This window comes from Pagrus pagrus (genome assembly GCF_965226575.1).
Source record: "Pagrus pagrus genome assembly, chromosome: 5".
Lineage (NCBI taxonomy): Eukaryota > Metazoa > Chordata > Actinopteri > Spariformes > Sparidae > Pagrus > Pagrus pagrus.
Window position 1 is genome coordinate 15,682,633 of NC_140189.1, and position 15,228 is coordinate 15,697,860.

At 40.8% G+C, this 15,228-nt stretch overlaps 1 protein-coding gene across 1 annotated transcript; it reads left to right on the forward strand.

Annotated features, from left to right (window-relative positions):
* The first annotated feature begins 612 nt into the window (after positions 1–612).
* ints6l (integrator complex subunit 6 like) lies at positions 613–14,997 on the forward strand. Its single transcript, XM_084352897.1, has 18 exons — positions 613–1,905; positions 2,028–2,105; positions 5,146–5,295; positions 6,931–7,020; positions 7,173–7,356; positions 7,467–7,595; positions 8,178–8,341; positions 8,774–8,926; positions 9,190–9,322; positions 9,633–9,727; positions 9,841–9,951; positions 10,547–10,762; positions 10,887–11,013; positions 11,376–11,518; positions 11,614–11,845; positions 11,937–12,302; positions 12,405–12,498; positions 12,664–14,997. Exons 1-18 carry the CDS (start codon positions 1,795–1,797, stop codon positions 12,764–12,766), a joined length of 2,679 nt encoding a protein of 892 aa, XP_084209023.1. The 5' UTR covers positions 613–1,794; the 3' UTR covers positions 12,767–14,997.
* The last annotated feature ends 231 nt before the right edge of the window (positions 14,998–15,228 follow it).

Below are 15,228 nucleotides of genomic sequence, written 5' to 3' on the forward strand. Positions count from 1 at the left end.
ACGTCAACAAAGCGGACGTAAAGATGTTCCAAGCGAGGAGTCTGTGCAGAATAACTCCATTATCCGTCCCTTGTGTATCTAAGAGCGTAACAATACAGTTAGCTATAATTGTGTAATACTTTGAGATATTAATGATGATGATAATCGTCTAAAGTAGCTGAAAATTGCGCTCACATATAGCTACTTCTACATGAATAACAATAGATTGAAGAGCATCGATTTTTGAAGTGTTTCACCACGTCGATCACAATAGGATATCATTGTACACCAGGCTATTTCACCTTGCACAGACAGATAAAAGTAAAACCCTTACCCTCACTGTAGTCATGATGATGTTCAGTTGCCAACAGATATTAGACTTGATTTATCATTTAAAAAAATATATTTCATGTGTTTAGCCTATTTTAGGCTATAGCTTATTTATCATCCACCCCAACCTGTTTTTCCCTGTGAGCAAGTGACAAACAACAAGTGCAACTGTCAAGAGTATTGTTACACAGCATATGCATTATAGTTTAGGCAGAAAAACCAGTCAAAAAAGATGAGGCCTTTATTTTGTTACAGTAGGTAATGTGTCTGGGTTTAGCTGCTATGACTTTCTACTGACCTTTAATCTATGCAGTATTTTTCTCTCGTTTGTTATAGTCTGAGTTTATAATAAACATTAGTCAGCGGTTTAGCGTGATTTACTGGTAAGGTGTTTGATAAAGTGTTATAAAGACATATCAAAAATACTCTTTAATGTAATAGCGATGCTGCCTTCAAGTGCTGTCGGATGTATTTCAATCATTAAAGCACATGCAGAACAGGAGGTGCTTCATGTGGTTGTGGAGGTTTGATGGTGAAAGTGACTTTATACATTTCCAATGCTATATTTTTTGTGGGCTGTTTGAATGAATTTGCGTAGCCTATGTTCTATCTTCTCAGTTTATCTGTTTCTAACTTAAATGTGCATTTTATCTTGATTGTGCATTATGCAGCACACAATGCACATGCCGTAAATATGAATCTTGATTCCTGGACTCAAACAGTCTCCAACTAAAATATCGTTGGTGGTTGATTAGGTAATGCAAGTGCATATGTTCTTGTTGTGTTGTGTTTCTGAGTCGGAAGGACGGACCTTTTTGAGGGGCTTTGAACGCATCAAGCGAGTGACATGAGAGGGAGCAGAGAAAGAGAGGGGTAGTGTGTGTGTGTGTGTGTGTGTGTGTGTGTGTGTGTGTGTGTGTGGAGGAGGGGTGCGAGGGAATTGGCAACAAATTTCAAGATATGTTTCTTTATTTCAGGTCTCTGAATATGATATTCATCCATAACTGACAGTTAACTCGTTTTAAACCTGGCAGACAGGTTTCTTTATGGTATGGATCACATGCGTACAAACACACACCAGAGCCACACACCATACTTTTCAATATCCGGCCGTTTAGCACACACACACACACACGCACGAGCGAAAGGGTAAGCGGATGTACTGTATACACGAGCCATGTCGACCTCGTTATATATTTATATATTAGAGAGGGCGTGGTCAGTGGAATTGGGCTCAGCCAATGGCGTCGTAGTGGAGGGAGCGGGGCGTTCCATTCGGTTAGGAGCAGAAGTTGAACAGCGCGAGCTGAGACAGAGCTCTAGAAAGGCAGCCAGAGAGAGAGCAGAGGCAACGGCCCTCTTCTGGAGGGGGGGCTTATTATAACAAATATATACACACATGTGTGAACTGTTTGGCCGCACGATAGGTCATATGTGGACAACAGTTATTTTAGAAAAGCATACAACCGCGGCTTTACATTTAAAATGCCTATTTTACTTTTCCTCTTAGACACGTCCGCCTCTATGAATCAGCGCACTTATTTGGGTACGACGTATCTGGACGTTGCTAAAGGCGCGGTTGAGGTCTTTATGAAGGTAAAGAATGATTTTACCCCGACTTTTTTCAGCAAGTATGCACCTTTGGAGAGCTTAGGGTTCCATGGACAAGATTGGTCGAAATTAATATATATGTTGTTTTGGTTTTCTTTTTTTGACAGCTGCGTGCCCGAGACCCGGCTAGTAGAGGCGACAGGTACATGCTAGTTACATTCGATGATCCACCATACGGAGTGAAGGTAATTAGCAACTGATACAATTTTTACATTTGACAAGTCGAACGTATTTTTCTGTCAGTGAGACTTTATTGTCCTTCTGGTTTGTAGTCAGTGTTGGGCGGCTTCCCGGTGGCGAAAAACGGCATTTTTTTTGCTCCAAATACCCGCAGACCCGGAGCTGCACTGCCTCCGACCATCCAGCGGACATTTTGCTTTTGTGTTGAGAAAAGTCTCGGGCGTTGAGATGGAGGCGGAGAGATTTATTATCGCCTATGACGTCGCTCTTTTTTTGAAAGTACAGTGTCTAGATTGGTCAAGAAGCCCGCCAATCATCCTCTACTCCTCCCTTTGCATCATCCACGCATTACTATTGGTCAATCTGGGCTGAAAGTTGATAAACCCTCTTCATCATGAGAATTTTTTTTAATTTTCATGTGAGTTCGCTTGAAGAAAATATTCATTATTCAGATGATAATTATTTGTCATACTGACATTATGAGCGCTATGCTCAGCATACTAACATTCTAGTTTCCATGCACACACACACACATGCACCCAAACAAAACAAAACAACTTGTGAATCACTGCAACAACATTAGGGGTTCCATATCAACAAAGCTTTCCTCACAACTAAGCTTTTCATGCCCAATAAAGTGCAATTCTAAGTACCCGCATGAACCCCCAAGTCCCTGATCTGCTCCAGTGACTGGTCTTTAATAGAAATCTCTTGGCCTGCCTAACTCTGTCTACAAACAACATTACTACCACTCAACAAATGTGCTGAGTACTTTTATTCCATTTATGCTTGGAAGGTTTAAAATAGTTTGCTTTCCTTATACAATCTTCCTATAATCCATCTTTTATGTATTTCATCTTAATAGTAGTTTCTGGTGTGCGGAGGAGCATATGTTATATAGTATAGTGCAAGTCAAAATGTACTTGTTTTTGCAACTTAATTCTGTATTAATTGTTTTTCTCACAAACTTTTTTGGATTTTGAAAAATCAACTTTTGTGTACTTTGCTGCACCATTCCAACAGCTGCAGCTTTTTAAGGTGCGCCAGCACAGAAGTGAGAATATTTCACACTTTTGTCCAAGCAGTGGGGATGCACACACTTCTAATGATCATACAAGCAACAAAGAAAATGGGAAATGTATGAATAATTAAACATGTGGGAGGAATGAGAATATAGGAGAAGTGGATGAAAAATTGCGCTGGTAAAATAAATTCTTCTTATTTTATGAACTGATTAGAGGTTTTCTCTTGTACAATTAATTCCAACATTGAACTAGCTATGATTTATATATTCAATTATACTTTTGACTAGTCCATTATTAACAGTCTAGGGCTTCCTACATTTTTTACTTTGATTATATTTTGCCTAACATATATTAGGTAAAGTAACATAAAATTAAATGCTTTTTTGGACAATGGTACTATTATACCCCTAATTTTTGATGGATAGGCAAAGCTTTTTAGCCACTTCCCTTTCCTTAGATATTTGAATCAAACATGTAAAGGAGAACTTTTAGCGCAATATATTTTGTTTTACAAACCTTTACATTGTTGCTTAGCTTTTATATTAAAAGTTATGCAAAAGCAAAGTAACTATCAGGCTTTATCTGGCTCTTTATTGACCTCCAAATGGAGCAGTTTGAGCTCACTGCCTCAGCACTCAGAGCACTATTGTGTAATTTTTATCTTGTTATTGTAGGCAAGTGGATGTTGTCATTCATGTGTTTCTTCCTACTTCATTCAGTCATTGACCTTGCAGTATTTGAAAAACCAGATCACTGGCTGATGTATCCCATCCACACAATCGTGTGTTTGACATCAGAGCAAAATAATCCGACATCTGATTCTCCTCCCTCACCTAAAATTACCCAGGTGCTGCTGTCTGAAGTGCTATTCCCTTATTTCAAAGTCAGTCCTCAACTCCTGTCCCTCCTGCTCTTCCTCTCTTTTTTGCCTCCTTTGTTGTTTCTGCCCGCTGTGTGCTATGAGGATTATGATGAAAGGACAAGGTTATGCTGAATGGGGCTGCTCTGATTGCACAGTTACAGAGAGGCAATAAATTGTTGATGTAGAGGGAGAGAGAGGAGGTTGGTCGAGAAGAAAATAGAAATATTCTGTAGTCTGAATTATTGAGTGCAAGCTAAGCCTTACACTTCCACTGGCCTACACAAGGGTCTATGTCTGGGTTATTACTTTTCTACTATCCCTGTGATTGTCTTCCACATTCAGTTTTGCCTCAGTGATGTTGCTTGTATGTCTGTGTAATATTCATCTAACGTCTTTCATGTGACACAAGAAATTCCACCCAAATCATGGCTTAGGAATGATATCCCATGACAATCTAAAAATCTAGACACTGGCCTAATTCAGAGCACACATGTTGACACTGGCACTTCAAGTTTTATCTCCCTTACTCTTCACCTCTCTCTGTGCGTCTCCCCCTCCTTCTCTCCCGATAAAGGAAGTGGTAAGCTTGCAGGTCATCCTTAGATTAAGCATGAAGCTGCAGCAGTAAGGTAATTGACCCTGCTGGAGAAAAGTCCAAGAGCAGTAACACACCCACGAGCTCTCCTGTGGGAGTATATCTCCGTCAGTAGAGAGGACAGGCTGCAGTGGGAAGAAGAGTATTTTTGGGTGCTTGTCATGTATGAAATTAGACTCTTTTTTTCACAGTACCATTCAGCTCAAATGTGGGCCTGCATTTCAACAATATTATCGTCTATTTCCAGAGCTTGACATAACCTGATATCATTGCATGGTTACACTTTGGTTGTCATCCTGCACAGAATCAATGGGCTGCTTAGACACACCAGCCTTACCCAAGGTAGCAGTCATATGCTTGACATGAATCAGTTTGTGGTTGTCAGCGAACAAAACTCCTTCTGTTTTCCTTTGTAATTACATAGTATGGGTATCTGTGGGTGTGGATCTATTTTGGTTTGCGGTTGTTCACCATGCACTGAGGCTTCAGGCCTCTTCTGCTGCTACTGTGTTGTGTGTTTTCCATGCAGTGCAGTCAGCACACTGTCCATGTATGTATTTCAGGCCGGCTGGAAGGAGAACCACGCCACCTTCATGTGCGAGCTGAAGAACCTGCAGGCATCTGGGCTGACCACGTTAGGTCACGCCCTTCGCACAGCCTTTGACCTGCTTAACCTCAACCGTCTTGTCTCAGGCATCGACAACTATGGACAGGTATTTGATAACAGCATCCTGGTATACATTTCTTTGGCAGCAGTCTCATCTGTTGTCATAAGAAAAAGTAGAATTAGTTTAGATAGGGTTTTTTAGAGCTGCAATTATTAGTCATTTTAATTTATTAGTCCATTATCAGAATGACCGTTGGTCAGACAAAAAGAGCAATGTGATGTAATTTCTTTATGAGCAAAAAATGTTTAAAAGTAATTAATCATTTTAAAGTGGCATTATGTAGGTAAAGATATTACAATATTGAAATTTAAAGGACGTAAAAATGCAAAATCAGAAATATTTATGTTTTCCATTACTGAATAAACAAGCTGTTCTGAGAGGGAAATAAGGTCCTCAGAACACTGTTTGAAACTCTGAAAGGTGACAGGGTCCAAATATAAAACAGTATGAAATTGTCTTGTCCTTTTAAGGTCTGTTTGTTTATTCAGTTCATTCAGTCATGAAAACAAAGAGAGTTTGTTTATTTAGTTTGTTTAGGCAAAAGAATCAGTCAATGAAGATCTTCCTCTTCTGAATTTAATTTCTTCCCCAAAACTACATAGTGCACCTTTAATGATTACTCACAGAATTTATTTAGATACAGTGACTGTATAAAACACAAATTAATCTGTCTTTTCTAGTTTTGATTGTGGTTGAAAACATGGCATCAGGTACACATTTCATACCCTAAACACACAGAGTGACTAGACAGTGACGTGCCCTGTTTCTAGTATGCCATGTATTTGTTATCATTTAGTGGCGGATTGGTTGTGTAATAGACTGACCAGGAAAACCAGTAAGATGGCCTAGAAACAGAGAGATGCTGATTTTAGTCCAAGCAAAGCTGATAATATTACAAGTGGAGGACGTTAAGTGCCTGTGAGCAAAGCATTTTAAAGCTGATTCCACAAGACAAAATTAGGTCTGACAGAGCAGCAAGAAAGTGAGTGTGAAACAAGGCCTTCCTGATACAGCCACCACACACAGGACAAATTGAGGTTTTGATAACGATTGTGCCAAAGCTTTCAGTCGGCAGTCTTTATTCCCTTACCTGGAGACAAAGAGAAGAATATTGACTCTTGATTGCAGCTTAATCCACTCCATCCTGCCCCAGTGAGCACTGTCATCAGCTCCTCACACACATCTCTCCTCCAAACCCATGCCTGGAGCCAAAGATAGACTACTACGCTCAAGTAGTGATTCAAGTACTATGCATTGTGTGTGTGTAAATCCACTGATGCATTCTCTGTGTGTTTGAATTAGACAAGGCTGACCCCTGCAGCACAGTGGTAGAGGCCTCTGTCCTTAACAAGTAACACAAGGACACTCTGCAGCTTACAGCTACAAGATTACAAGCTGCAACACACAGTTCACATTAGTATCCAGGAGGTTGTCAGAGGTGTTATGCCAACACCAAGCTAATTGTTGTGTTAAATTTAATCTGCGTACAGGCCTTTTGCATGACTGTAAGCAGAAGAGACTGGTTACATCTTGTGTTTTACAATCTCTTTGAGACACAGAGCCCAGACAATGTGTTTGGTTTGGAACATAAACGAAAGAAAGCAGTCTGGTGAGAAAAATCAGGATCACTGTTTGGCTGAACTGTGATTTAATTGCTGGGTGTTACTGTTTCCCTCTCAGGGCCGTAACCCCTTCTTCCTTGAGCCATCTGTGATCATCACTATCACTGATGGGAACAAGCTCACACACAGCTCTGGGGTGCCAGATGAGGTGAGAACACAAACAAATGCAGTAGTGCAACCATGTAGTGTTTGTAGTAATGTGTCCAGACTTGACGGACGGTTAATAAAATGGTGACCTATGGCAAATTTCTTATATAAAACTTCTCATCCTTGTCTATTTTTACCCTGTCTGTTGTCTAGCTGCACCTGCCTCTGAACTCTCCATTGGCAGGCAGTGAGCTGACCAAAGAGCCCTTTCGCTGGGACCAGCGTCTGTTTGCGTTGGTGCTGAGGCTGCCAGGAGCAGCCACGCCAGACAACGAGCAGCTTGGCAGTGTCCCCACAGATGAGTCTGCCATCACCCAGATGTGTGAAGTCACTGGAGGTTCATTATTTTCTTACCATTTCTTTTCATAATTATCATGTGTCTACACTTTTTGGTAGCAGTCATAATTTAATTTTATTATCGACGCTAAACTCCCATCTTTCTCTCAGGGCGATCATACTGCGTGCGGACACAGAGGATGTTGAACCAGTGTCTGGAGTCTCTGGTCCAAAAGGTTCAAAGTGGTGTTGTTATTAATTTTGAGAAGACGGGGCCGGATCCGCCTCTCGTTGGGGAGGGTGAGTTATTGGATTACACAGACTGAACGGACACAAAAATGTGACCTTTGTGTTGTCCTCAAAATAGGTATGGACAAGTTTACAAACATTAGGAGCAGTTTAAAAAATCGAGTATTTAAGTCAGTAAATGGTGTCACCCACAACATGTTTCACTACCAAAGCACCCAGTCAAGTGCATGGAGCATGAATCAAATGGCTCATGCACTCTGTGAGAAGTGTGTTTTATTGAGTTTCTGAGTACATTATCTCATCACATTTCATGCAGTGAGTTAGAGCAAACATACTGCGGGCAGTAAACCAGCCGAAAGCAGAAGAGACTCTTCTCACCCAGGATCACCACAGTGCAGTTTTACACTAAAAGGAGAACTGAGTGCATTCTCTCGATCAGCCAAATATAAAAGAGCATAAATGCTGAGCATTTTTACTCATAATAATTATACTGGTGAAAGGAGAGAGTCCAGTTTGTATTGTATCTTATAAACAGACATTTTAAGGGAAGCTTGTACAAAACCTTATTCATACCAGTGACTCAGGTTGACAGCTGTTGTTCCCATTAATTGTTTGTGTTTTTTATTTTTACAGACAACGCAGTGGAGTTGAGTCGTCCTGTGTCGTCCTTTGGCCCACAGCCGTGGCACAGTTGCCACAAACTCATCTATGTGCGACCGAACCCAAAGACGGGGGTTCCAGTTGGGCACTGGCCCATACCAGAGTCCTTCTGGCCAGACCAGAATTCTCCCACCCTGGTGAGCAGACAGGGGCTATAATGTGTCAGGAGCACCTTAAGTCCATCAGTTTGCAGGTTATCTTTTAATGAACTGGGTTTATGAATATATATGCAGGTAAATCTGCATACACACGCAATAGATTGACACTGCAGGCTGTCTTTGACATTATTCTGTTCACCCCATATTTGCAGTGTGTGAGTAGATTTTCCCAGCAGAGACACATTTACACAAACCTCTTTCACTTTCACCTTGTCTCTCTTGTTTTACTGCCCTTCTATCTTTTATTGGCAGTCCTCTTTTTCTGAGTCAGTAACTTTGACTTACAGCCGATATAATCAAGTGTCCAACTCTGCAAACACCTCTGATTTCCATTATCTGTTGCTTTTGCAAAGAAGCAACAGATAAACATGTCTTACAGTTTCCTCACTGATCTCCATCTCTTCTTCCCAGCCACCTCGCACTGCACACCCTGTGGTGCGTTTCTCTTGTGTGGACTGTGAGCCCATGGTGATTGACAAGCTTCCCTTTGACAAGTATGAACTTGAGCCATCTCCACTCACCCAGTTCATTTTGGAAAGGAAGTCTCCACACATGTGCTGGCAGGTATAGTAGATATTCACACACCCATCCTCTCCTGTTGGCTTGTTTCTACTGTCCCTGGTGTTGCCTATATGAATTTTTGAAAAATGAGAAATAGTAATGAGGCTGCCAGCTTAATTCAAAACATCTTTTTTGTTTGTTGTTTGTGGTTATGAATTAGTAATGCACCTTTTATGAAGTCCCTGAGCACGGCTTTCTGAAGTTAAATTTTGCAGCTCAATAACCAAAATCATATTTGACTTTATAATTTTCCTTGTTGTCCTCAGGTGTTTGTTAGCAGCAGTGCGAAGCAGAATGACCTGGGGCAGCCATTTGGCTACCTTAAAGCCAGCACCACTCTCACCTGTGTCAACCTGTTTGTCATGCCTTACAATTACCCAGTCCTTCTCCCACTCCTAGGTAAGACATATGGCAGTAAATTGTTTCTTTAAAGTGGCCTCAAAACTTCTGGATCAGTAGATCTGAGCCTTCCTTTTCTGGGTCACCTCATTATCCACAATCTTTTTTTCCCCCTGATCGTCTTTACCTATAAACATAGTCACACATAACAACAACAGCTTAATCAGCAGTTCATCTTTAATAATGCTGTGCAACAAATAGATATTTTGGGGTATTATGGGACATTTAAAAGGATAAATGGTAGTGTATGTTTGCAGCAGCAATAGGAGGTGCAGGTGGATGTCTGACTCCTTTCTTTGTCTCCTTTCAGATGATTTGTTTAAAGTGCACAAACTAAAACCAAACCTCAAGTGGCGGCAGGCTTTTGAGATGTACCTGAAGACGATGCCTCCGTACTACCTATTGGTAAACTAATGCTGTGTCACTTATGCTGCTTTAAGTAACCATTCAGCACATGGATTTATAATGTTTCTGCATTTAACTAACATCTACAGTTTTCTTTTGCTATCTTCTGACAGCCCTTGAAAAAGGCGTTGAGGATGATGGGGGCGCCTAATCTTATTGCAGAGACTATGGACTGTGGCCTCAGTTACAGTGTTATCTCCTACCTGAAGAAGCTCAGCCAGCAGGTACAGTGAGCATGAGACAAAATCAAAACATGGGATGGAAACTCTGGAAATTGATTGGCAGGTTAAGGCAACAACTAACACACAAGGCAACAACTTGAGTTATATGAGGCAATAAAAAAGAATTGTAATTCTGTCACAGGTAGGGATGTTGTTGTTGAGATGTCTGCTTTCTCTGCCTTAAAGGTAATCATCAGTGACGCCTTAGTGAATGTTCATAGAATGAAAGTATGCAATGCAATTTATCTTAATTTGTCATCCAAACACGAGGCAAACAAGCTCTTCCTCTTTGTTCTATTATGTGGGAGAGGAGCTGCAGTGTGTTTATACCATTATTATTGATGTAAACATATTGCTGCAGTGTTTGAGTTCAGCAGATGGCTGGTAAAGAGTGTTAGTATAAAGAAAGCAAGCGTGAAGTGTGAAATTATTTTTATAAAAGACTCAAGACTTAACATAGAAAAATGCACAACAAACTGCTTTGATGTGTCTGTGCTGTAAACAGTATGCCTTACCAAAGTGTCATTTCAGTCTGAACTCAAGCACTTGACACACGTGTTAAGTGTATTGTTTCTCTCCCTGTTTTGTTGGTATAAAGGCAAAGATGGAGTCAGATCGTCTGATCGTGTCTGTGGGGAAGAAGGCTCCCCAAGAAACTGGCATCAAGGTGAAGAACCACTCCAGCTCCCTCTCTCTGGCCCACCGCCGGGACTTCAAGCAGTTGCTGCAGGGAATCACCGGGGAGGGGCCCCTTCGTTTGGTGGACATGAACTTCAAAGAGTTTGCTGGCTTCCAGATCGCTCTGCTCAACAAGGTAGATTTAGGACAGGAAGGACATTTCTGAAAAGCATGTCATACTGATGATGGGTGGGAACGCTGGAGGAAATACAGGGCAAGTGGTGTGTTTTCTCAGACTGGACATGCTGATGTGTTCACAGGATGTAAAACCTCAAGCTTATCGAAATGCCTACGACATCCCAAGGCGGAACCTTCTGGATCAGCTCACCCGAATGCGCTCCAATTTGCTGCGGACATCACAAAAACTGATACGAGGGCAAGACGAAGGTATAAAATCCTACTGTTAAAGTTATTTTGAGTACTTTTGTCCTGCCACCATCCTGATGAAAGCAGCAGTCAAACGTCAAGTCCAAAGGAGGAAATCCAATTGTTTGCAGTCTTAAAATAGTCAGAGCTGACTTTGAAATGCAATTTTAAGAAAATTTCATGCAAACATGCAAAAAAATATTAATCTAAAAAGTATCGAGCAGATCCAGTTAAGATACATTTCTAACAATTTGTCCAAATGCTGCATGGTTGGGGATAGTCATTTAATGAAAGTAAATGATGCCAAAATAAATACTGTGGGAAATCCTGTGTAGTTACTTGAGTATTTGATTGATTTTAATAAGATTTTCTGTGCTTGTCAGACTATCTGCACAGTATTCCGGTGGCTCAGATGGGAAACTATCAAGAGTACCTAAAAATGATGCCTTCTCCTCTGAGGGAGATCGACCCTGACCAACCTAAACGCTTGCACACATTTGGGAATCCTTTCAAGCAGGATAAGAAGGTAAAAATACATCAACACAAAACATTTTATCGATGCACAATGAGTTCTCTTTGTTCAATATTTGACCTCTCTTTAATGTTCGTTTTCTTGTATAGGGGATGATGATCGATGAGGCTGATGAGTTTGTAGCAGGTCCTCAAAATAAGAAAAGAGTAAATTCTGGTGATCCGAACTCGGGCGTCACTATGAAGAGAAGGCGGAGTATGTCCCCGTTACTGCGGCGGCCACAGACTCCACCAGGCAGCCCCAACCACGTGGTGGTGGGAAAGAGTCCGGCAGGGGTTCAAGGGCAGCAGAACCTCCTCAAACCCATCCCACAGCATAAAGGTAAGAACCTAGAGCATGAGATGCATAGAAAATAGATTGAAAATTAGAAAATTACTGAATTTGTAATTTGTTATATTTGTTACCCTGACAGGAGTGGATGGCAACAACATGGTGGTCACTGAGAGTAACGGAGATGGGGTTCTTGAGCCGGAACCGGGGGAGATCTGGCCCGCAGAGCTGGACACTGTAGCAGATAACCCATCTCCACTGAGCCTGGAGGAGAAGGCCAGGCTGGGAGAGGATGTCAACATGACGGAGGAGAAACTAGTGGAAGATCATCTAGAGGAGCAGCCGCTGGAGGAGAAACTCAACTGTGAGCGACTGAGTCCACAGAGCCTCCTAGAGGACCCTGAGGCTGACCCCACAGTGCTAGAGACCATATACATAGCCCCACTAGATGGCAGCCAAGCTGAGCTGAGGAGTCGGGTCATCAAGGAGGTCCGCAAACCTGGGAGAAGTGAGTATAAGCCACTACATTTATTTTTATTGTCACCTGTTGAAGTCAGTGTCATAATGGAAACATATGTCTGTCTCTTCAATTCTGTGTGTTTTTTTTCAGACTATGAGTCGATACTCAGACTACTGCAGCAGGTGAAAGGACCAGCAAATGTTCAAAAGTACTTCATCCAGCATGCTATCAAAGAGGCCATCAGGTAAGAAACAATGATTAATTTTTAAAGTATTGGGTTAACTGGAGGCATGTTATTAACAATGACTCATAACCACATTGTAATTATTTTCATGTCCTTGTAAATCCTGTCCGCCTACATGAGTCACCCCTAGTCTTCTTTCTAATTTCCTTTGCCTCTCTCTTGCAGGTTCAAGAAGCGGGTGCTGATCCAGCAGCTGGAGATAGCCCTCGCTAAAGTGGACGAGAAGCACGCGGCATCCTCACAGCTTCCAAATGATCATGGCAGTTAGTGAAGAAGCCACTTTGGGACTAAAAACAGGAACAAAGCTCCTTTCGTCTGAAGTATTGACCATTAGATTCACCACCACAAAAGAGCATTGAGAGGCCTCAAAAAGACAATTTGGGGGCCTGTAGGAGAAAAAAAGGACGAATGCACTGATAGTAGATGCTCCCACTGTCCCTGCTCTGTTACATCACATTCTGTTAGAGGTGGAGGGTGAGGGGTTTAACTGAAGGAGCGGCCTGCAGTACAGATCCACTCCAGATTAGTAAAGAGACTTTAAATATAATCCTCTTTATATTGACAGATGCCTTAAACATGCATATGGCTTTTGTCTGTAGCGGCACATTGTTTAATAGACACACACATACACTCCGTAAGACAGATACACAATAAGCCGTCAGATCCTCGTATGACAGAGTGGGGGATGGACAGAGTCATTCCTGTTGTTGTTATTCTGCAGAAACAGATCGTTCTTCAGCTGGTCTGAAAAGTGTTTGAAATTTGGTCCACCTTGGTTTACCTCAGATTCTGAGTGTGTTGTAAAGGATGAGGTACAGAAGATAGTTATGTTTTTCTGTACCATACTGATCCTGTTATCTGATATTTTCCTAGCCATATCACCTCATACTGATATGCATTTGCATTAAAGGGTAACTCCACCAGTTTTACACATTAAAGTGTGTTTACAGGACTTGAGGAGTACTACTGCATATGTAAAAAAGTAGTATTAAGACTTCTGCGGCTCCAGAAGAAGCTGTATGTTATCTGATATATATTGCCCCCTGTGATGTCATTCAGTGGCTAAGTTGCATTGTGGGTAATGTAGGCACCAGGTTTTGACAAGGAAGAAGAATGTGCGAAGGTGATATTTCTGGTAATGTTGAATCGATTTTGATCATTTTTAAACTGTCCATAATGAGTTCAACAGTGTTATAGGAGTACAGTGGTAGACCAGTGGACTGCTTTTCAATACCTAGTGCCTACATTACCCACAATGCAAGCTAATGAATGACATTACTGGGGCCAACATATCAGATTACATGCAACTTCTGGAGCCACAAAACACTTCATACTACTTTTTTCATAAGTAGTACTACATATTCCGTAGTACTCCTCACAACCTGTAAACATACTTTGATGTGTAAAATTGGTGGAGTTACCCTTTAAGGGTAGGCGATATGCATACAATCTGAGTATTTATGTAATTTAATGTTACAGTAGCAATATTTGTGATATATCGCCAATGTTCTTGATATTCAATTGAGAAACAATTGAAAGAAAAATTAGTCAGATGGAAATGTCTATTTTTGGCTAATCCAGTCAATAAAATAACAGAAGAATATCGGTACAACATCACATTGATGCAAAAATATCTGCATATCCAGTACTGCCATATTAACGGGATAGGTACCTCAGTTTAAATGATATGGCATATTTTTCACATTTCTCTCATCATGGTATATCTTGTCTTGTCAAACCCAAATACTTTTTTTTTTCAGTTATCAAATCCAACAAAGTTTAGCCTTCACACGTCTGTTTTATCCTTATTAATTGGCTTTTAAGTGTCAAAATTGGGTCCATTTTCCTACTAATTTTACAGTTGTGTTGACAACCTTCACACAGCAGTGCTTTTTGAAGCTGGAGCTGGACAGCAGTAGTATATAGATGTATTACTGAGTTGGACTGTTAATGAAATTCCCTCCACAAGATGAATGTTTACTGGTTTATTGATTGAGGATCATTACCCTGTTTCCTGCCATTACAGCAATAGAAGTTCAGTGAATGCAGCTGTTGGAATCCATTTAGAGATTTCTGCTCCAACACACGCGCACACACTCAGCGTCCTGTAAATCTTCCTCCACAGCACCACAAGCACTCCATTGATTCCCAGAATCACAACTTCCCTTCGAGGAATTTCAGCATCTGTCAGGCTCAGTCGACAGTCACCTGCTATTTAACAGCCAATAATCTGCCCTCTGCTGCTTTTTACATGAAACCACGTTAGTGCTCCTCCTCCATTTCCCTCGTTTTTTTATGACAGATGTACACTACTTTTTAATGTTCATAAGGAATAGAGATTATTTTTGTGAATTTGTTTATTTCAGAGTATAAGAAATATTTTGATTGAAATGTTTAAAGCCAATTTTGTAAACTGTTAAATACGTATATAAAATGGAAAGTTTTATGAACCTACTCTTTTTTTAACAAAACAAAAAATAAACCAGTGGTAGAATGGTGTCTCCTGTTTTGTGTGCAAGTGTGTGTGTACTTAAGACCTTAAAGACTAATAGCCTACAGTGCCATCACATTTGGACATGTTGCATCTAAACATATAGCCTTAAAAAATAAACAGATTAATCTTCGGTAAAGGATTGTTTTATCCACAGATGTGAAACTGCCTGATATTTGTGCTGAAGAACAAGGTTTGCTTTTTAACAGAAATGAAGCATAAGCTCTGATTTACTAAAT

What these genes read in the sequence shown, in the direction of transcription:
- ints6l (XM_084352897.1), top strand. Translation starts at nt 1,795, where the DNA reads ATGCCTATTTTACTTTTCCTCTTAGACACGTCCGCCTCTATGAATCAG. An exon ending in CTCCACACATGTGCTGGCAG is followed by an intron (nt 8,927 to 9,189) that starts GTATAGTAGATA and finishes TGTTGTCCTCAG; the next exon opens with GTGTTTGTTAGCAGCAGTGC. An exon ending in TGCCTCCGTACTACCTATTG is followed by an intron (nt 9,728 to 9,840) that starts GTAAACTAATGC and finishes ATCTTCTGACAG; the next exon opens with CCCTTGAAAAAGGCGTTGAG.